The sequence below is a fragment of the Pezoporus occidentalis genome, unplaced genomic scaffold, assembly GCF_034315485.1.
Source record: "Pezoporus occidentalis ecotype Australia unplaced genomic scaffold, CSIRO_AGI_Poc_V1 ctg143, whole genome shotgun sequence".
NCBI classification, from domain to species: domain Eukaryota; kingdom Metazoa; phylum Chordata; class Aves; order Psittaciformes; family Psittacidae; genus Pezoporus; species Pezoporus occidentalis.
The window spans coordinates 1,565,997-1,588,350 of NW_026913241.1; the positions used below are offsets into that span (position 1 = coordinate 1,565,997).

Sequence of the window (22,354 nt, forward strand, 5' to 3'; positions counted from 1 at the left end):
GAAGCCAAAAAAATCAAATTAAGATTTGACTTAGTGCATTGTAGTAAACGTAGAGAACTTTCATGGCCATTGAGATAGGAAAAAAAGTCCTGTTTTTCAAAAAATAAATATTGAGGAACAGCAGGAAAAAAAAAAGTTTTAAAAATAAAGCATTCCAAAGCAGGCACAGATGAGTTGCAGCCCTCTGAATTCATTGCTGTAATTGCAATATCTCTCAGAAGACCTTTTCAAAAAGGTTGGTCAGAATGTGCCTACTGAATCAGCAAAACTGTAACCACAACTGTATTTCCTGCTTAAGCAGAAAAAACATACACACAAAACTACAAAGTGAGGACTCTGTTAACCTAGTATATTTAATTGACTGCGCGAAGCAAAATGAATTTAGTAAAGGCAAAGTTTAGAAAACATAACTGCAACAACTCTGTTTTTTCTTGATGAAGATTCCTAAATATAGCTTTATTACCTGAACATAAAATTAAATTGCACCTTTAGGAGCTGAATTGTACCTAAACGGTCTCTTATTCATACCTGCTTGTTTTCCAGCAAAGCACTTTACTTTCACAACATGGTGGAGTTTAAAAAACTCCACATTAACAAATAGCGAGATTTCCTTCTGACCTTTAAAGCCACACTTAAGTGCTGCTGACACAATAACAATACCAGGCTTCGATGCAGCCAGTGTTTCTGATACATGTGCCTGGATCTCTATTCAACTTGCACTTGTTTTTTTTCCACAGAACTGAAGTCTGATGTTACTTAAGAAAAAAGACAAACTTTTTGGTGTCTTTCCTAGATTAGTTCATACTGGGGGGGGATCTGTTTACTAAGCCTTTTTTTCCCCCCCTCTACTTTGTTTCATAAACCTCTGAGTTTCCAAAAGCTGTCAATTGTCAGTTACAGTCTTAACACATTTTTCCTATTTGTTCTATTGAAACTTTTCATTTAGAGAAAAATCCCTTGGGTCCAAGGTTCTAAAAAGGTTTTATCAGTTCTAGATCTGTAGATAAGAGGATGGAAATACAAACTGCGTAATAACCTGGGGAGCTATGATTTTTTTCAGGTACATATACCAGAAGGTTATCTGAACAGGGAGAAAAATCCAAAAGCAGAAAACTGCTGTAGTTATGACTGTTGTCGTGTCTTCCTTTACTTCCTGTAAATTTCAGAGATCGTGCTTACGTAAGTACCCTATTGGCCAAGAATCTCCATACTCTATGACCACTAGCAAGTATGCAGGTAACTACTTTCTACAGGGGGGGAGATTTTCGGAAGCTTAGCTGTCACTTTGCTAACAGATCACAAGTCAGATAATGAACTGTTTTGCCTTTTAAATACATTTGTAAGGGGAAAAAAACCCCACAGGTTAAACGTTTTCTCAGGTCACAAAGAACCAGTAACAACCTAGGAGCAGAACCAGCTTTTTTGAACTTTAACCCCTTCCCCCAGTTCTCCTTGCTTATGGAAGTAGAAGTTACTAAGATTTATGGCCAAAAGACTTGATTTTTTTTTTAAATGAATATTTTATCCACAAAACCTTCAGCTTACAGTATAAAACCCCAAAGATGTCCATTTAGAAAGCTGATAGCCAACTGTAGTCCATTTTTCTTAATTTCCGTAGCTCTCTTTCCTGAGATTTAGACAGTTTACATGTCATCTCTCCTAACAATTCCATAGGATTTGTATCTTCTTGTTCCATTTCAGTCACATCTCCTTCCTCATACAAATCATCATCTGTTTTTTCACTTTCCATTTCCACTTCATCAGCAACTTCTTCAGCACTGGAAGAAGATGATTGGAAACAACCCAATTAATGGATACTCTCACATACTATAGGAGAGGTACATTATCATGCAAATAACTAAGTAAATATTAGATTTTAGTATTTAATCTCAGGGTACTTGCAAACTGCTATACTTCTTTTGCCATCTCAGTTACAAGCCATTTTTCAGGCTTTTCAGCTGTCCTCTGTTTTAAGTAAACTTAGAGAAACTATTTTTCTTTCTCCAAATATCATGCATAATGTCAGAACAGGCAGATCATTATGTAAGAAGTTATAATCTCACAGGATCAGAAACACTGGATACACTTGTAGAGGAGATAATATTTAAGAAGGCTATTCTTCCCTTTCAAATCAGAAAAGGGTTACTTGGTCTTAAAAATTTCTACAAGATCTAGCATTACTAGAAAAGGAAAAAGTTGTTTTTTAAACATAGGGAGGTGCTTGCAATGACTGCTTCCGACTTCAAGAGTTAGACTTGTGCTGAACTAGAAAGCATTCTTGCAAAGAATTATACAGAACAGTTGCCACTTAGAACATCAATGTTAACACTATTAATTCAAATGTGTGTATATATTTTTAATCTTGTTAGGAATGACCTGCATGACAGAACAGTACTCCCCAAATCATCTAATACAAACTATTTATCACTCAAAAAGTGTAAATGGTCAAACACTGATATTATACTGTCTTCTATCTATACAGTGACATATTCTTGTCGTTCTTCAAGAGCCCAATCTTACAACCCTTCTAAGTAATTTAAATGTGCACTCATGCTGTTACCCATGTCAAAGTACAAGATCTACATGCGCAAATATTTACATAGGCCCCTGAACTCCCAAATTCTTCAGTACTGAAACTACATGCAAGTTTCCATATATTCCTTGTATTAGACTTTTGCCAGTGTTTTGCTAATGTGGCAAAAAGACTTTTACTTGTGTCACCCAGTAAGAAAGCTAGCAATACTGGCCAACACAACATAGCAGAATTGACTACACTGTTATTATGACAGAATATAACACGCATCAAAAGCGATGCAAACACAGTCTTTTTCTGGATAAGCCCGGGCAGTGTAAACCATCTTCTCTCTGGTCTCTTGAAATTCAGGATGGCTGCTAACACAGTGACACATTTTCATCTCCGATTCAGTAGAGTTTCATTAGACTTTTATAGATTGCACAAAGAATGCAAGCATTTAATTGGCTTCAGTCTAAGCGACAAGATATTAATCCTAATACAAGACTATAGTCATAACCCTTGTGCCTGCTGCATTCATTTTTTAGCAGCATGCATGAATCTCAGAGGAGCAAGCTACAATACATTCTAAGTACCTATTAAACTTCTCCATTCAACTGGGATTAATGCACTATAAGACAATCTTAATTGTATTCACAGTATACACTATGAAGTGGAGTGTGCACTACACAGTACACACTCAGATTGTGGTGTTTGTTGATTTTGTAGTGATGAGGCATTGGAACAGGCTGCCCAGGGCAGTGGTGTAATCACCATCTCTGGAAGTGTTCAGAAACAGCATAGATGAGGCCCTTAGTGATATAGTTTAGTGGTGGCCTTGGCAGTCCTGTGGTAATGGTTGGACTTAATGATGTAAAGGATTTTGCAACTGAGTTGATTCTATGATTTTAATTAGGAATGAAATTTGAGTTCTAAACAAACTGTTAAGATTAAATTTAAGGACTAACCTCTTGCTCTATCTAGAAACCAAAACTAAGAATCATGCAGAAAGTTATATCAAAGTTGAGAATCTGACATTTATCTTAAATAGCACTAAAAACATTAAATCCCTGGAATAATGTTAAATTCATACAGAACATTTGAGTATCAAAGGCAAACATTTTGCATACAAGCACATTATGCCAAAGAACAGTAAAAATAACAGCAAAAGAACCAACAGACTACACAGCCACTCTGCATCTCTCCCCAAATTTCAGTTATTTTAAAAAACACCTTGCCACAATCAAGTGATAAGCTAACTTATGTCAACAGAAGAATGAAGAGTGCTGGAAAACTGCTTTTACGCTTTAAACAAAGATGTACATAATTTAAAATAACTTCAATAACTAGGGAGAGTTCTTCCATTTTTCTTACCTTTTGTTCTCGTTGGAGATGAGCAATGAACTAATAAATATAGGACACAGGAAAGAAGCAGATGGCAGAACATGTGCTGGAGTATGCAAAAGCTGAAAAATAAAACAGAAGCTTTATGAAAGCTTTTGTCATGATTTTGCTTGTACACTTACTTAATTACTCTTACCTCTTTGACAGCAGGTGAATCTTGCTCATGCTTGTTATGAACAACTAGTTTTCTAAGGTCTGTATCCTCTTGTGATTGCCGACATCTGTGCTTTCCCAGTAGCAAACTAAATGGGGTCACAGGAAGACTTTCTTCTGTTGCCAGCTTGAAAAAGGTGAAAGTTTTAATTACACTTTTAGTGTCACAAATCTATCTTGTTTTGAGTTATTGAAATTCAGAACCAACTGAGGTGACAAAATTTGACTCAACTGAGCCATATGGCTCTTTGTACTCATTCTCTGGCAGACATCCTGAGAGAATCCTACACAGAGGTAGTAAAACCTTCCAGGATTTGTGGTTCAAGAACACCAGATTTAGTTGGCTGATGTACCAATTAACTTCCAAATACTGAAATGTGCCAGAAACTAAGTATGGCTTTCAGATTCCACTTACAACTAAAAGATCGTTTACACCCCAGCATCACCTGCTGAGCAACTTAATTCCATAACTGGAAGCATTTTCCTAGCTCAATAAACCTTGAGTACTGAGTTACTTCCCCACCCTCCAAAGAAAGTGATTGTTTGTACCCACATACCCACTGGAATTTGTATTAGAAAGTTATTAACCTATATGTTGATCTATTTTATCTAACCAAACAAATCAATCAAGTGCTGCTGTTTTGTTCTGTTCAATGGATATGAAACACTTTTCTTCAAATGAATTTAAAGGACTGAATTTCCCATGATACTTCTCCACAGAAGTACGAACTGAAACGTAATTTTGAAATTCCTTTTCACTGATACTGACAACTGTTCATCCTCATCAGACTGTGCAGCTCAAGCTACACTCAAGGTTCCAAGTGTTAAAGAAACCAAGATAAGTGAAGAGCTTACTCAAATATCAAGTGGTTTTGCTTCATTTCTGTGAATCCCTTTAGGAAAGTATAAATTTTTTTGTTCAGGGAAAACAAGGGAAGGTGAGAGCAGCTCACTAATACTTCCTTTTACTTTTTAAAAGGATTTTTACCTTTTTAAAGAACAGCAATTCTGTCAAAAAATAAGCAAATACAGATGACTGCCCCTTCAGCCAAGTGCCTATAACCCCATCTAAGGATCTGGTGTGCATTTTGATGACAGAAGGTAATTTGAATCTGATAAACAAACCAGCAGAATTCTGAACTGCTCTGTACATCTCTGTCAGAGCTTCTGTAAGAGGTACCTGTTTGCTGGATGGTGTGAGCCTTTCTTCTAGAGACCTTGTGCTAAGCGTCAAAAGCTCCTAAAATACACAACAAAGTAGCAGAGTTATAGTATGTGAAACTGCTTTTGTTATTCCCATACCTTGCCTGTGGAAGCTTTCAACTGGTTCAAAAGCTTTTATCAGTCAAGTGGAAGACAGCAGCAGGTATCTTCTTCTTTATTTTATAAAGAAATGGAAAGGAAGCAGGAATAGACACAGAGGCTCTGTATTCATATTTTTGGGAAAACAAATAAAAAATTCCCCACCTATCCAAAAATTACAGGAAAAATTGAATATCATATGAAACATTTCGATAATCAGCAATACAGCTTTAGGTGACTGTTGAAGTTAAACAGCATAGGCAATGTTCCCAAAATATCTAGTTTCGTGGATGAATGACATAGTAGAAAAACAGTTGAAAGCTTTTAATAACGAACAAAGCATGGCTTACGCTGCCCAGAAATCACAAAAAGAAACTCTTACACTCAACAGAGCAGAACTCTGAATCGGTATCAATCCACATTCAGGAAAATACTTCTTCCCCAAGAACCACCTGCCCATCACTATTTCTTACTTGCGTATCCGTAAGGAAAAATAGTTGGGAATTTCTTAGCCAAAGGTATTTTTCTGAGCCAGTCATTTCAGGTTCATCTCTTGGAACAAAGGCAGCAAGCAGGATCTTCTCTTTACAAAGGTTTCGCTGGATATAGACTGGCCGTGGCTCATTTGGTTTAAACACAAACACTGTAAAAAACCAAGAACATCTTCTCTTTAAATCATGACATTTTGCCTTCCTGAATAGCTGTGAAAGCCCTGTGTACCATTGCCAGTAAGGGCTGGGCAAGATTGCCTTTAAGCACTAGTTTGCAGGAATTATAACTGGATAACCTTACTACATAATAGAACGTGGCTTTCACAGTATTTCAATCCAGAGAACATATTTGGAAATTAATGTTTTTGTAGAACAGTAGCTCTAGGAAACGTAATCATAATTTAGAGTTAAAGCTCTAAAATGTGGCGATTTTCCAAAATTCAACCAGTTTTCTATTTATAGGAGAGGGTCAAGAATATTCCAGATCCTCACCCAGAGAGCATGGTTGATCGTGTGCTATATCCTGCACCAGGAACTAACTGTTAGAAGAAAAGATGGAAAGCCAACATACTTGACTGCTGCTGTCAGACATGGCTCAGCTTCCCCCAGGTGCAAACACAGACTCAAGTTTGTCTTATGGCTTTCACGGGGCTGAATTCCAGGAAAACCTTTTCTAGAAATTATGCTTTCATAGCTTTAAATTCCACCGACTCTTACTTGTCAAAGAAGCCCTTGTACTTACAGCTGGATTCTTTGGAGAGCCACGAGACAGCAGCAATATGTTCTGACAGGGTATCAGGTTGCAGAACTAAGACGTTGAGGTGGGCACTCCATTCCACTGAAAAGCAAACACAGCAACAGCCAGAAATGAAGAAGTGGCATTCACTTCTATCCCACTACTTTGCCACACAAAAGGTTAAATGGGAATGACACGCAGGGTCGTTACCTCTGGAAAAGGCACGCAACTTCATTTATTCCTAAATGGATTAAAATACACAAATACTATCAACATCTACGCTACCATGAAATACTACCTATTGTTGTGTTATCCATCATCTAACTTAGAATTTACTCTGCACATCGCACAAGGTGCATATATGCTAGACAGGATACTATCTTGCCTGAAATATGAAAATTACTATATTTCCATAGGACATTTTGTAGGGGGGTCAATCTGGAATCAAACTAGAATTGTTTTAAGGTTTCATAGTAAATTCAGGTGTTAAATGTTACCACACTAGCAAACATTTAAGCTGATCTTACATGCACAAGTGAGCAGGTTCCAGCAACACAGAAAGCCATGATCAGTGGCACCAATAAGGTACTTGGAACATGTTAGTCTCCCAAAGCAGATGTTCCTACAGAAGTAAAAAGTCAAAACAAGTTAGTGACCTTCAGACTTCATCTGTTTCTCTATGTAGTGATGACTCACAAGTCACAAACATTCTGTTAAGATTTAGTTCTGATATTTAATTTAGAAGTTTGCTTTTTGCTTTCAGCTCTAGTGGCATAAAACTTCACACAGAGCCACCAGATAGGTCTGGAAGATTTAAAAGTATGCATAAATCTACAACAATTATATATTCCTACAACATTCCAAACTCAAGGCGTGATTTTAAGCTCTTAGACAAGTTTCAAACCCTTAAGTAATAGTAAGTGTTCACACTGGGACTGGAAAATAAATTCCATGCTTAAAGAATTCCTACCATTGCTCTAAGCACTAGAGAAGAAAAGCAGTAGAAGTTATTCTTATAGGCTGCTCCAATTGAAGACAGTGTGTGATTTGTTTTCACTTATTTTAATTTCCCATTCTCTTGTTTGACAGCAATACAACAGCCTTCTAATTTCTAATGCTATAGAAAGTTTTCAAAAACACTGATAAGGGTTGTAATTTCTGTATTAAAACATAACCCTTTAAAGTTATGCAATTAATACAGTCCCAGAGTAATTTATTTCCTTTTAATACAGCATATAATAAAGGTTACAACAAAAGGAGAAGCTGGCCTGGGAAAAGCGTGCCACTGTACCAAGCTGTCAAGAGAAGTTTTCACCATAGATGCAGTAAAGGTGTGACTTACATGCCTGCCACAATTTTCCTGCACACCAGTTTCAGAATCATGTTTCTCAATTTCAAATCTTAGAGGGCCAGTAGAAACAAAACACACTTGATCATGCAAAAGAAAAGATTACAAGCATACACACACAAACATGGAAGTGAGAAATCTCTCTATCTTTCTATGATTCTTTGTGTCACAGTCTTTAAAACATTGTGACTACACAACGTTTTGCTTTCCATTTTAAGTGGTTCCCGGAAGCTGGTATATAAAATACCTCTGACATTACTGCAGAAATGATTATGAGAAGCAAGTTTCAGAAGCAGGTAGAAAAAAACCTCTGCACTAAAAGAGAATGCTAACAGAAGGTTTGTAGCATCTTCCTTTTCCAGGAATTGTTTAGATACAGAGATCTAGCAGACAGATTAAGTAGATGAACCTGTGAGGTCACCTACTGTCCTATTATTTCAAGGTTATTTTAAGAAAAATGGTACTTTACCTGGATCAGAAACTGCTGAATTTTAGTACAGTCCAGGAAGCTCAATATTAAGGTTGTCCTATTCTTCAAGTCTGTTTTTTATCTCTACCATCAACCTATGCCATTCCTCATTATCCTTACACAATAGAACAACATCTAGACCTTCAGGATGTTTTTTATCATGACAGCACACAATGGAGCATGCTGAGACAGTCTGCCAGGCAAACGTGGCTTTTCCCACAGAGGTTAGAAAGGATCAAGAAATCTATTTTATAATACAGATAACCAGGTCAATATACCTTTATGGTTTATCAATATAACTACTGTTTTTATGCATGCATGCATGCATGAATAAAGAACAAATTTCTTATACTTTTTCAGTACTTTGATTCATTCCTAGATTAATGGGGAAAAAGGGCTATTAACACACTCCTGTTACGCGCGCAGTGACACATATTTGAGTAAGCGAGGTACAGAAGTCGCAAGAAAATAAGAAGATGGAACTGCAAAACTTGATCTTACTATTTTTGACAGTATGTTACCCGCCACCTAGAAGCCATTTTAGAGTCTTTTCTATATATGAACTTAAGACTGTTAAATTCAATGATTAGATGAACATACAGGAGGTCTTGGGCTGCTGTGAATTGATTCTTTCTGTTCCGAGAGTTCAAGACATAAAAAAATAGATGATAAATATACCTTATTTTTCCAGGTGGATGGCAAAACGTACACTTAAGTTCCCAAGTAACTGAATCCCATACAGTGACAATTTCTTCAAAGCTAACAGCAAGCAAAGAGCCATCTTCTGAGAAACAGCAGTTTGTGGCTTGGTAGTTGTGGTAGCTGCCTACAAAGTCACAGCTCCAGCTCACACTCTGCTGTGCTGCATTGAGCAAACAAGGTAGTTAATTCAAGTTTATACATGAAGAAAGAAGAATTCAAGTATTAGAGCTGCAAAATAATCTCAAGAGGAAGACAGATTTGTTTCAGAAGTCTTACATTTTTGAAGAGAACAGAGATTCTGTATTATTCTAGTACATGAAACATCTAGTAGGTTTTTCATTTGTCCTCAGTTTTGCATTCAAACAATGAATCCTGAGACTGACATGGTACAATATTCATGTTTACTTTGCCAACTACATTAACTGAGTTCTCAAACACACAGATGTTAGATAAAAGGAAAAAAGATACTGAAGGAGATTCAACATTTAGTGTTCTGAAACATACTGTTCTTTTAAACTGTAGCAAGAACACAAGCATTACTAAAAATCTGAATACAGGATGCATTTGAGTCCAGCAAAGCTCACAGTTCATTTACATGAAGTCTGAGGATCACAGTGGCCCATCAGCATGGTCAGCTTTGTATTGGTTAACCAGTATACCCCACTGGGATACCTGCCCCAATGCTGATAATAACCATCAAATAAACAGCAAAGTGATGTACTTCACAGTATCACAGTATGCTAGAGATTGGAAGGGACTTCAAAAGATCATCTAGTCCAATCCCCCTGCCGGAGCAGGAACACCTAGATAATGTTACACAGGAATGTGTCCAGGCGGGCTTTGAATGTCTCCAGGGAAGGACTCCACAACCTCCCTGGGCAGCCTGTTCCAGTGTTCCGTCACCCTCACTGAGAAGAAGTTCCTTCTCAAGTTTAAGTGGAACCTCTTGTGTTCCAGTTTGCACCCATTACCCCTTGTCCTATCATTGTTTGCCACTGAGTAGAGCCTGGCTCCATCCTCGTGACATTCCCCCTTTATATATTTATAGACACTAATAAGGTCACCCCTCAGTCTCCTCTTCTCCAAACTATAGAGACCCAGCTCCCTCAGTCTTTCCTCATAAGGGAGATGCTCCACTCCCTTAATCATCTTGGTTGCCCTGCGCTAGACTCTCTCCAGCAGCTCCCTGTCCTTCTTGAACTGAGGGGCCCAGAACTGGACACAATATTCCAGATGGGGTCTCACCAGGGCAGAGTAGAGGGGAAGGAGGACCTCTCTCGACCTACTAACCACCGCCCTTCTAATACACCCCAGGATGCCATTGGCCTTCTTAGCCACAAGGGCACAGCGTTGGCTCATGGTCATCCTGTCGTCCACTAGGACCCCCAGGTCCCTCTCCCCTACACTGCTCTCTAGCAGGTCGTTCCCCAACCTATACTGGAACCTGGGGTTGTTCCTGCCCAGATGCAGGACTCTACACTTCCCCTTGTTATATTTCATCCAGTTATTCCCTGCCCAACTCTCCAGCCTGTCCAGGTCTCGCTGGATGGCAGCACAGCCTTCTGGCGTGTCAGCCACTCCTCCCAGCTTAGTGTCATCAGCAAACTTGCTGATAGTACACTCAATTCCCTCGTCTAAATCGTTGATGAATATATTAAATAATACCGGTCCCAGTACTGACCCTTGAGGCACTCCACTAGTTACAGGCCTCCAACTAGACTCCGCCCCATAGACTACAACTCTCTGGCTTCTCTCCTTCAGCCAGTTCGCAGTCCACCTCACCACCTGATCATCCAGTCCACACTTCCTCAATTTAGCCGTGAGGATGCTGTGGGAGACTGTGTCAAATGCTTTGCTGAAGTCAAGGTAGACCACATCCATCACTCTGCCATCATCCATCCACCGTGTTATTTCCTCATAAAAGGCTAAGAGATTGGTCAAACATGATTTCCCCCTGGTGAAGCCATGTTGACTGCCCCTCATAACCCTCTTATCCTTGATATGTCTTAAGATGGCACCAAGGACAAAGTGTTCCATCACTTTCCCAGGGATGGAGGTGAGGCTGACCGGTCTACAGTTACCCGGGTCCTCCTTCTTGCCCTTTTTGAAGACTGGAGTGACATTTGCCTTCCTCCAGTCCTCAGGCACCTCTCCCGTTTCCCAAGACTTGGTAAAGATGATGGCGAGTGGTCTAGCAATGACTTCCGCCAGTTCCCTCAGCACCCGCGGGTGCATCCCATCTGGACCCATGGATTTATGGATGTCCAGATTGCTCAACTGATCTCTAACCCGTTCCTCATCGACTAAGGCAAACCGTTCCGTCGACCTGACTTCATCTAAGGTCTCCGGGGTACAGGGCTCTTCAGGACTGCCTGCAGCAGAGTAGACAGAGACAAAGAAGGCATTCAGTAACTCTGCCATCTCTGCATCTTCTGTCACCAGGGCACCCATCCCATTCATCGGTGGGCCTACATTGCCTCTGGTGTTAGTTTTGTCTGCCATGTACTTGAAAAAGCTCTTTTTGCTGTCCTTGACCCTTCTTGCCAGGTTTAATTCTAAGGATGCCTTAGTCCTCCTAGCTGTCTTCCTACATCCCCTAGCAGCAGCCTTATATTCCCCCCAAGTGGCCAGCCCCTCCTTCCATGACCTGTAAACTCTCCTCTTCCACTTGAGCATACCCAGCAATTCCCTATTTAGCCACGCAGGTCTCTTGGCCCTCTTCCTTGACTTCCTACATGTCGGGATGCTCCGATCTTGAGCACGGAAAAAGCAGTCCTTGAATATCAACCAACTATCTTGGGCCCCTTTTCCTTCAAGCAGCCTTGCCCATGGGATTTCCCCTAGCAATTGCTTGAAAAGGCCAAAGTTTGCCCTGCTAAAGTCCAGGGTTGCAATTCTACTTGGTATTCTACTAGTCCTACCACACAAGATCCTGAACTTCACCATCTCGTGGTCGCTGCAACCAAGGCAGCCCTCAACCCTTACTGCTTCAACCAGATCCTCCTTGTTAGTGAGGATGAGATCCAGCAGCGCTCCTCTCCTGGTCGGCTCATCCACCATTTGCAGGAGGAAGTTATCATCCACACACTGGAGGAACCTCCTGGACTGCAGCTGGGTTGCTGAGTGGTCCTTCCAGCAAACATCAGGGAAGTTAAAATCCCCCACGACGACCACGGCCTGTGACTGTGAGGCCTCTCTCAGCTGCCTGTAGAAGGCCTCGTCAACTTCCTCACCCTGATCCGGTGGTCTGTAACAGACACCTACAACAGTATCCCCCCTGCCAGCCTGCCCCTTAATTCTCACCCACAGACTCTCAACTCGCTTGTCATCTGTCCCCGGACAGAACTCGGTGCATTGTAGTTCCTCCCGCCCATAAAGAGTACTTACCACATAACATGCACTTCTGAGTATAAATAAATTCATACAACATGCTTTTCAAACATGAATAAGATGAGGAAAGAAAGGAAAATAAATTCACCCTATGCTAGGATACCCTTTATATAATGACGAGTTGATGATTGAAAGACCTGCCTGTAAAAAAGGAGCCAGAAACAGTTCACTACTTTAAAATGCATGGCACCATCTAGAGGCAGACTGAGAGATCTGCTGCAGTTAAAAACATCCCAGTGTGTTCTACTTAACGAAGTGATGAGTTTACTAACAGAAACTGCAGCACATTGAATCTTTCTACCTGAGCATTCTCTGCTCTGTCCCTGATGGGCAAATACACCACAGAAGCCAGCACTAATTTCTACTTTTACACTTTTAAACAATTAACAGAGGCTGCCTTTCCCTTCTGCAGCAAGTTCAGGAAGGCCTTTGCTATTTCAGGAACATCCACATCAATCCATAGAACTACAAAACTATGACAAAACTCTTGTTACGTAGGATCCTCAGGAGAACACAATACTTCATGCAACTGCAGAAATAGGTAAAAGCATGGGACGCAAGGCCCTAGTTCTGACAGGATGAAGTTAGGGTAAGAATTTCTATAGCATGTCACAAGATGACAAGCATGTGACAATACTTACCTTCTGGATCAGTGTCTTCTACTGTCACCCAGACTTTAAACACACAGTCTCTGCCAGCTGTTACCAGTATCAGAGAGTCGTGACATTCATCCATGTCACAAAAGCACATGTCTGTTATGTGGTCCTCATGGGGCGTATTTACCCTAGTATTCAGCTTAAAGCTATAGGAAAAAAAACCAGAAGCTGCCATTTTATTTCATTTTGGAACTTGGGAAAGATTTCAGTTTAAGGTGATTCTGAAAGGGGCAGGGAAAAAAGGAATCAAAGCAACTTCTGTCTAATTAGGTAGCTAAATGGTATTGCATTTACAGATCACATTTCCCTAATTACCTCCATACAGCAAGAGAGGTTGTGGCCCAGCACTAAGAAGGGATTATCTCTAAGTAAGCATAGTTCTCAAATATTCAGCCTGAGCTCTGGGCAGTCTTTCTAGTACTTAGAACATCAGTCACGTATCTGCTACACAAATCAACTTTGTTTTGCTTTGTTTCTTCTTTAAGAAAATAATGACTTACAGTAAAAATATATATTTTTTTAGTAAGAAAATAAGGGAAAGTGTATGAGCCAGATGCATATGTTAGCTAAAGAAAAAAATCAACTACAAAATCATAATCATCTGTACCCTAGAAGGACTAATCAATTCATGATGGCTTAGACAGAGGCTGGAAAACTGAACAAGCTATAGAAACCTTTCCTTCAAGGCCATGATTTTTAATACCAAGAAAATATGTGAATTTAAGTCCCATGGTTAAAACAGCTTGTCTGATTACTGTAAGTGAATCAGACTGAGAGCACTAATTTTTGATCTGTATTTATGTCAACTTTGTGTTGTTTCAGATGCATGTAGCATGCATGGTAAACTCTCCCTAGGGTACTCCCTAGTGTTTTTTATCTGGAAAAACTGCCTTTGCAAGATAAAGCCTGTGCAGAATTTGTGTAATACTTAAGATTTTGACACCTAGAAGGCCAGTTCTATTATCATTACCTTTGTGTTTCTTCATCATAGAACCACAGCTTCAACTGTAGCTCGGGGTCAGCTGCTTCTTCTCTCTCTTCCACTGTTGCCAGCCACTTGCCTCGGGCACTAAATGCAACCTTGACCAAGTCAGCTTGCTTTAAACCTGCCTGGTGAATGTATTGTCGCTGAACAATATCCAACTGCAAAACAAAAAGGCCAAAATTAAATTTCAAAATTCAAGTATAGATTTAAAGGTATCATTTATAAAACCATGGGAAAATGATGTCCTGAAAGCACCAATTAGAACTGACTGGCTCTGGCATACAAAAATAATGTGGGGAAAGTATAATTAGGGCATGTAACATTCCACAAGAATTCTACGGATTCTTATGGAATTTCCTTGTAGGAAAGGATGGAAAAAAAAAAATTGGGGGGGATTCAACCTAGAATTTCTTGACATTTAACACACTGTATTTATTCAACTATCAACATTTAGCTATGCTTCACAAGTATAAGGATCTTGTGATAAAGCTGAAAACAGCTTGAAATCCAGTCTCACAGTACAGCTGCTGGCTTTTGTCCCATTTGCCATATTAAGTCCCCAAATAAGTTCTGATACATGACTTATTTAAGTTAAAGTTTTAGTATAAGCCCATCCAACTTACACTGAACAGCTGCTGATCACTTTGGAGAGAATAGAACTGCAAGTGGCCAGGCTCTCCATTCAGCACCAAAGCTTTGGTTCTAGGATCAACCACTAGACCAGTCTTCACATCTATACCTAGAAACAAAAAGATGACAAGTTACCCAAGATGGAAAGTGCGACATTCTGCCTCCAAAGTGGAAGGCGAATTTTATTGCACTTACTTTTTATTAGCCCCTGAATACTCTTGGAAAATCTGAGGTTGCTGTTGATAATTGTAATTCCTGAAAGGAAAAGCAGAGAAGGTGTTGTGATAAACTTCTGCAATATAACCACATCTCATGGTCGGGCAGGGACCTTAACCAGCTGTACTTAATCCTATAAATGTGTCTTTTCTCTATCTTTGACAACCCTACACCAAGATGGACAGCGAAGTTACAGCAGTCACCAGGCACATTCACAAAACTAATGAAAGAGCAAAAGATCACTTAAAGCATTTGTTCTTTCAGATCAATATTGAATTTTTATGTAGTATCTAGTTAATTCATCTGAAATTAACAAAATAAAGCTCAAAGATTTGCATTCCATTTTGCATTAAGCAACACATAAAATATGTTTTGGCTTACTGTTGTCTTTATGCAAGGTGCAACAGAGAGAGCCATCAGATGACATGGAGATGTACTCAATAGGAGATCCCAAGCGAGGAAGGAAATCCTTCCGACAGTCTGATTCATTGTGCCACAGAACTAGAACAGATTCAACTCCACCACTCAGCAAGCTGGTTCCTTTTCCAGAAATAAAAATACAGTTACATGTTTTGGTTAAAAACCGTATCATTAGCATACATGTTTACAATGACAAACAAGTCTCTAGAAAGCCTTTCCTAAACTGTCATGAACAAAGCAATTATTTCTCATATTGAGCCTGGGCACAAAGATAAGTTTCTCATCATCCCACGTTAAATTGCTACAGAAACTTGGAAGAAGTAACAAGAATTTGTGCTAAAAGTAAAATTTAATCTGTTTTGGGAGTAGCAGATCCTATTACTGTCTGAATCAGCTGAATTATTTGCGCTAGAACATAGCTGAATTGTCCTCCTTCTAACAAAAGTACTTAGCAGTAAGAAATGCTCTAAGGAGAACAGCTCAGGTCGCATAGTTCAGATAAAAGTTAACTGTATTTTTGCCACTAGGTCTGAGCTCAGACAAGACTGGCTTGTTTTATTTGGAGGCAAACAAGCCTCTGGGAAGAACTCATCAGTGGAGGGAAAAGACATAAGAGGAGGGGTTGGATTTTACATTCCAAGAGAGAAGGCAGATATTTGATATTATGAATGCCAGTCAAAATATATAACAAGAACTGCCTCCTTTTTCATTTCAGATCCTTCCTGGACATATTTGAAGTTCTAGATACTACTTCCTTAATAGACAAACTTGAACTTCTATTGATTTTTTCCCTCCCTGCTGCAACTCTGACTTCAAGAGCATTGGTTTGCTTGTTTTTTGTTTTTTTTTTTTTTTTTACTCACCCTCCACAGAATAAGCTAGATCCATGACAATATCATGATGCCAGTGCAGTGTGGAAAACGTGTACTCTTTCTTGTGGTAGAAATTCCTCCTGTGTGGGGAGAAACAGAACAATTCTTTAAGCACATCAACAGAGCAAATGAAAGGAAATACTTAAGTATATCACCCTCTCCTCTAACTTCTAGACTAGGGTTTCTTGTATGCTCAAGTGATGCAAAGGGAGGGAAAGAACAGTGCCAGCAGGTTTTCAGCACCTTCCTGGTGCACACTGCATACCTTAGACATACTCAGCAATTCAGCAGTGGGGAGGAACTTGGCAAGCGTATTGTTCTTATCCATGCAATTCTGCTAGTGTGCTGTCCCTAGGCCTCTATGTGCCCATAAAGAGTTATTTCAGCTGTTTCTGCATTACCTTTTTCAAATACAGTTTAGATTCATGGAGCACAGGAGTTATTTTCCCATATGATATTAAACTGAAGCTGTACCTTGAAGTCAGTGTGTCAGTACTGCAGCTTCACAGAGCTTTGCCATTCAGTGCTCATTATGACTTCTGAAAATGGCAATGCTATGTGTGAATCAGACTGCTTTGCTCAGGTTTCACTTAATTCTTATGATCACATCAGTTTATGGGGTACATAGTTGAACCAAAACATGCATACCAGAGGCGAATCTTTCCATCAGCATGGCCCGTTGCGATACAATCCTCTGTAGGATGACATGCTATGCAAGTGAACTGACTGCTTCTATTTTTTGTCTTCATTGTATTTACAGAAAACCTTCAAGAGTTTAGAAAGTAACTTTAATTATATTAGGGTAAACAAAGCTTCAAAAGGATCACCTAATGCACACACAAGTAATTCTGACTAGCAAAACCACACATCTCCAAGCTGTTATCGTCACATGCACTCTCAAAAAAAGTGACATATTTTTCTCTTTATTTCATTAGTTTTTTGCTTTCAATCAAGCTGAAAGATTTGTCTCTCCTTTTCTCTCCTTCTCCATCCCCACCTCCCCTTTCTCCCTGACCAAACTATGTCACTTGTTTCAGTCCAGCATCAGCCTAAGCATTTATGTGAAAAAAATACATGCCTGAGCTAAAAAGCTAAGCTGCTATTGTAGCACCTCACTGTCTGCCTCTACAGGAGGCTTCTTACATAGTGACTATACCCCCTCCAGCATAAAATCAAATGGCTGCTGATAAATGTAAACTAATGCGTGCCCGCATCACCAGTTAAGAGACATTTATGATGTATCTCACTGAATCAATACCTGACACTTTCATTCTTACCTGTTCAACTGCTTCTGTTTAAAAAAATAAACTTGGAGATTAGCCTCCTTTACTGCTGCCACATATTGACCCTGTTATAGTAAAACAACAACTTAGGACATAGTTTGTGTTCTGACACATGAAAGAAAAAAATCATATTACAAAATATTTATAATTGAAGATAATATATAAGCTGATGTTAAATAAATATTTTCCTATTTTAACTATCATTTTAATAATAGAAAACGTAGGTCTGACATACTCATTTAACTTCAGTTTTGTTTCTGTGCTGCTGTGCTTGTATAAAAGCATAACAGCATATAATTCATTTGAGAGGCAAAAAAACCCAAACCCAACCAACACCCAAGGGAAAAAAAAAAAACCCAAAAGGTGAATATACTTCTCTTCCAAATGCAATATGCTTCGGTGATGCACCCACACCATCCAAAACCACTGACAATTCCTTGGCTTCCACATCTTGGCCTGCTGTTTTTGTCAGCTTAACTGAGACCAGCTGAAATGCATCTGAGCAAAGAAAAATCTGTTATCAAAAGGCTTTTATGAACAAGTTTATGTATGTCCCTTACAAACGAGCTTTACACCCTTCCCACCTTAAAACTAACATGAAGTGGTAAATGCTCCATCCCTGGCAGTGTTCAAGGCTAGGCTGGACAGAGCCTTGGGCGACACTGTCTACGGTGAGGAGTTCCTGCCCATGGCAGGGTGCTGGAACTGGATGAGCTTAAGGTCCTTTCCAAATCAAACCATTCTATGATTCTATGATAATACCTTCCAACATTTTTTATAAGTGTGAAAAAGCTTTTAATACCTTTCAAAATTAACTTCCAGGTATTTTGGTTGAAACAATAATATCAAAGATTGAGGACCAGCTAGTGAATACCAGTGCAACTGTAAGCAAAACCCAAGCAAAGTTACACAGAATTTGCTCTTGATTTGAAGTAACATTTGTAGCAATACAGTTAAGAGTAAAGTCATGCTATATTCATATTTATGTTGGAAAAAATTTAAGGAATAAATTATCTAGGCATGCTGTTAAATATGACAAGTTATCTATGTTAATGCTGCTTAAGGTGGGTGAACAGTCACAAGCACTGCAGCATACCCTGTACCATGGTCAATATTGCTTAAAGATTTACTTCACCTACAACATATGCATGCAGTATGTGTGTCAAAATAAGCACTCTTTTAGACAAATGTTAGAAAGCAGGTATCACAGAATGAACAAAGCAAAAAAGGTACAAAATGCAGGACTGCAGACATCTGGCACAGGACTTAGAAATACTTTTAAAAATAAGCCATTAAAGCATGTTCTTGCAGCATACCATTCACTGACATGACAGCAGCTTAAGACACAGAATGACAAGGATGATGCTAATCATACTGTACCTCTTTCACCACTCTTTGGAATTACTACAAATACTGAATCCTCAGAACTAGGAAGTGCATACAGTGCCAGAAGTTTGGATCCTACACTGAAAGTCTGAAGAAAAAGAAGATGAGGAGATCAACAATTACTACATTTGTGTACTGTTTTCAATACTGAAAACACGCGTTCTTTAATGAAACTGATGTATTAAAATTCTCAATTCTACAATAAATGAGAAGACCTTTATTCTAAGAAGGACTAATACAAATGTTAAAACAGTACTAAAAATACAAGACATCAGATTTACTGAAAAACCTGAAGGTACCTTATGCCTAATACAAAGTAGAAGGTCCACCTATAGGAAAGTGCCTCTCTTTAGCAGAAAACGTGAGCAAAGGGACAGTCAGCAGCACACATTTTCAAGCCATCATATCAGTTCCTATTGGCATATCACAAACTGCAGCACACTCCTCAAGAGCTACACTGGACTCTGAACTGCAGCAAGGGGCAAAGTTACATGTCAGTACGTATCCCACCTTTTCTCCCCAAAAAAGATTCTGCATCATCATGAATTTCTGCAGTGACACACACAATTACCACATTCTATCATGCTATAGACAGACAGTTTTCAGGCTGTTTTAATGGCAGAACAGCACACCTCAGACTGATTTGTGCCCATTTGTAGTAACAGCTGCAGAAATCCTTATTCTGGGTCTGACACGTACTCAACAAGAATGACTGAACATACTTTAATGGGAATGCCATCCATGAAGTCCCACAGCTTAATGCTGCCATCAAGAGAAGAAGAATAGAGCTGAGGGAAAAAAAAAAATTAAATATATCAAAGCCAGCTTTTACATAAAATCACAGCTTAAAAGTTGATCAATGGAACTGATTCCAAGTGACTGAACCACCAAAAATACAGGAATACAGGACACAGACCAGCTCTGTGCTATCTTCAAAGAAAGCACAATGGAAATACAACACTATTATTCCGGTATGAAACATACATTTTCACCAAATGTAAATGAACCAACAAATATTTATGCTTAAACACTTGATACTAATAGTGTACACACAGATATCCATTATGTGAACAAGTACTAATCTTTGCATCAGATTTTACATACATAGTGTGCAATGCATCTGGGCAACTGTATCTTTTTTTTTTTTGCGTGTAACACCAAAAAAACCCAAGCACGCTGAGAGCCAGGGCAGGAGCAGCAGCGCACAGGGGGAAGCAGCAGCGCACAGGGAAGGCAGGCTGCCAGTAGAGAGCCACTGGGCAAATTAAAGGCATTAAGTCCTATCTGCATCTGTATCGGCAGATGCAGAGGTTCAAACACCAACCACAGTAAATGTTACTGATTTTCTTGCATGCTTCTTCCCCCCCTTAAATCAACAAAATGAAAACCCGGAAATTTTGCCGATATTTCCATTTTGTCATTGCTCCCTTCAACCAGTGTAACCCATACGATGTTTCACTTTTCTGTTTGTAGAAAACAGCCTTAAGGCTTGCCCTTCCAGCTATAAACAGTAGCTGAACAACGCTCTACTCGCCCCCAACCCTTTCTCAAATTCCAGCCAGCCCCCAGACACCCCGCAGCGGCACTTAGGTTCGGCCAAGGAGAAGGAGCACCCCTCCAGCCAAACCCTCCTTCCCCCCCAGACCTGCATGTGGTTGTGCGGGTTGAGCTGGATGCCCGTCACCAGGTCGGCATGGCCGCCCATCAGCCGCAGCGTCTCCTCAGTAGCCACGCTGTACATCTTCACGAAGTCGCCGGAGGCACACAGCAGGTACCTGAAGCGTGGAGGCGGGGGGGAAGCAACGCCGTTAACCCGCACCCCCGGGAGTGGCCAGGCCGCAGTGGCACCAGCGGGCAGCCGTCACCGCGGCAGAGCTTAGGAGCACATCCCCCGCCCCTAACGGTAGAAGCCCAGGTCCCAGCCCCACTTACTTGGAATCGGAGGAGAAAACGGCCCTGGCGCGGTGGATGGTGCCACCGCCACAGCGCACCACGCGCAGCGCAGCCGGCGCCACCATCTTGGCCAGGCAGAATTCCGACTTTTCCCCCGCCCCGCCCCGCCCCGCCCCGCCCTCCTCCGGTGCCCAGCCGCGACACTGAGTTCCGCCCGACCCTGGCATGGCGGCCGGGGTGGTGTCGCGCCGCCGCCGATTGGCTCCTTGGCTGTGATGTGTAAGTGGCGGGCTGATCGTGCAGCCGCGTGGCTCCACGGGTCGGTCTGTCGTTCGGAATCGGCAGCGCAGCACCCGCGTGTCCCGTATGCCGCGGGGAGAGCTCACCCGGTGCTGCCGCTGGCCGCGGGGAGAACCCGGCCGTGTGCCAAGGACAGCGCTCCTGCATGGGCCTCAGGATGGCGGCTGGACCCGTGCCGCTGCGAGGGAAAGCTGTCTGCCCGCATCAGGAATGGCGCAGGCACGGTGATCTGAGGGGAGGAGTGTGAAACTCCTTGTTTGAGCAGGCAGAAAGGCTGAGCTAAAAATTTGTTATCTTTTGTTAAAACTGTCCACAGTGAGGGGTGTGGAGCATCTCTTACGAGGAGAGACTGTGCGAGCTGGGCCTGTTTAACCTAGAGAAGACTGAGAGGGTATCTCGTTAATGTATGTAAATATCACAAAGTCAGGTGCCAGGAGGATGGTGCCCAGCAATAGTCGTAAACTAAAGCATGAGGAAGAGCCGTTATTACACTGAGGGTGCAGAGCACTGGAACAGGCTGCCCAGGGATTTGTTGTGGCATCTGGAGACGTTCCAAACCTGCCTGGATATATACCTGCATAACCTGCTCTGGGTGGCCCTGCCTTGGCAGGGGGTTGGATTGGATGATCTCCAGAGGTCCCTGCAACCCTAACTAAAGATTTTGTCCTTCTGTTCATTGGTCTTGGACAAAGTGTGAGTTTGCTGAGTGACAGTGATACCCGGATAGACTCCACAACTCGTTAAAGTTGTAAAGTAGGTATGCTTTTTATTCAGCGCTGAGACGCACGCAGATAATTCCTCAAAGTCATGCGTGCCTCAGTGTTTCCCTCTACATTTATTCTCTAAAGTTACGTATATTCATAAGGTTGCACAATATGCCTATACATATTCATGTTCTATCCTATCCCCGCTTCGTATTATAGTGAGCTAGAAGGTCCTCTGCGCCTGCGCAGTGCCCCTCTGGTCATGGGCAGAGGTCTCAAGATGAAGTAAATGAGTCTTCCTCCTGTGGGTAGGGGTCTTCAAGATGAAGTAAATGAGTCTTCCTCTTCTTGAACTTTTCACCTTTTAGTCTTCACTTACGGCCTTAGGGTTTGGTCGGTGTCCCAGCCATAAACCATCTGCTTCTCCCCCTTCAGGTGTCTGCTTTTCCTTATCAATAGCTGCTTATCAGTAGAATCAGGCCTCTGCTTTTCCTTGTCAATA

At 40.8% G+C, this 22,354-nt stretch overlaps 1 protein-coding gene across 1 annotated transcript; it reads right to left on the bottom strand.

The window, feature by feature from the left end:
• Positions 1-1,267: 1,267 nt before the first annotated feature.
• On the bottom strand, positions 1,268-21,019 carry WDR75 (WD repeat domain 75). The gene is made up of 21 exons (XM_062610023.1): positions 20,888-21,019; positions 20,601-20,730; positions 19,678-19,743; positions 18,950-19,043; positions 17,943-18,067; positions 17,564-17,634; positions 16,935-17,051; positions 16,278-16,366; positions 15,376-15,534; positions 14,974-15,033; positions 14,772-14,887; positions 14,134-14,306; positions 13,149-13,309; positions 9,094-9,277; positions 7,126-7,220; positions 6,605-6,700; positions 5,845-6,014; positions 5,250-5,309; positions 4,053-4,196; positions 3,887-3,978; positions 1,268-1,778 (listed from the first exon to the last, which is right to left on the bottom strand). The coding sequence occupies exons 1-21, from the start codon at positions 20,971-20,973 to the stop codon at positions 1,571-1,573; spliced, it is 2,496 nt and encodes an 831-aa protein (XP_062466007.1). The 5' UTR covers positions 20,974-21,019; the 3' UTR covers positions 1,268-1,570.
• Between the last annotated feature and the right edge of the window lie 1,335 nt (positions 21,020-22,354).

Bases quoted from the DNA above. Each gene is read 5' to 3' on its own strand.
- WDR75 (XM_062610023.1), bottom strand. From the start codon at position 20,973: ATGGTGGCGCCGGCTGCGCTGCGCGTGGTGCGCTGTGGCGGTGGCACC. The intron at 16,367-16,934 runs GTATGCATGTTT...CTCCCCACACAG, and splicing joins GATGGAAAGATTCGCCTCTG to GAGGAATTTCTACCACAAGA. The intron at 5,310-5,844 runs GTAAGAAATAGT...TGTGTATTTTAG, and splicing joins TTTTCCTTACGGATACGCAA to GAGCTTTTGACGCTTAGCAC.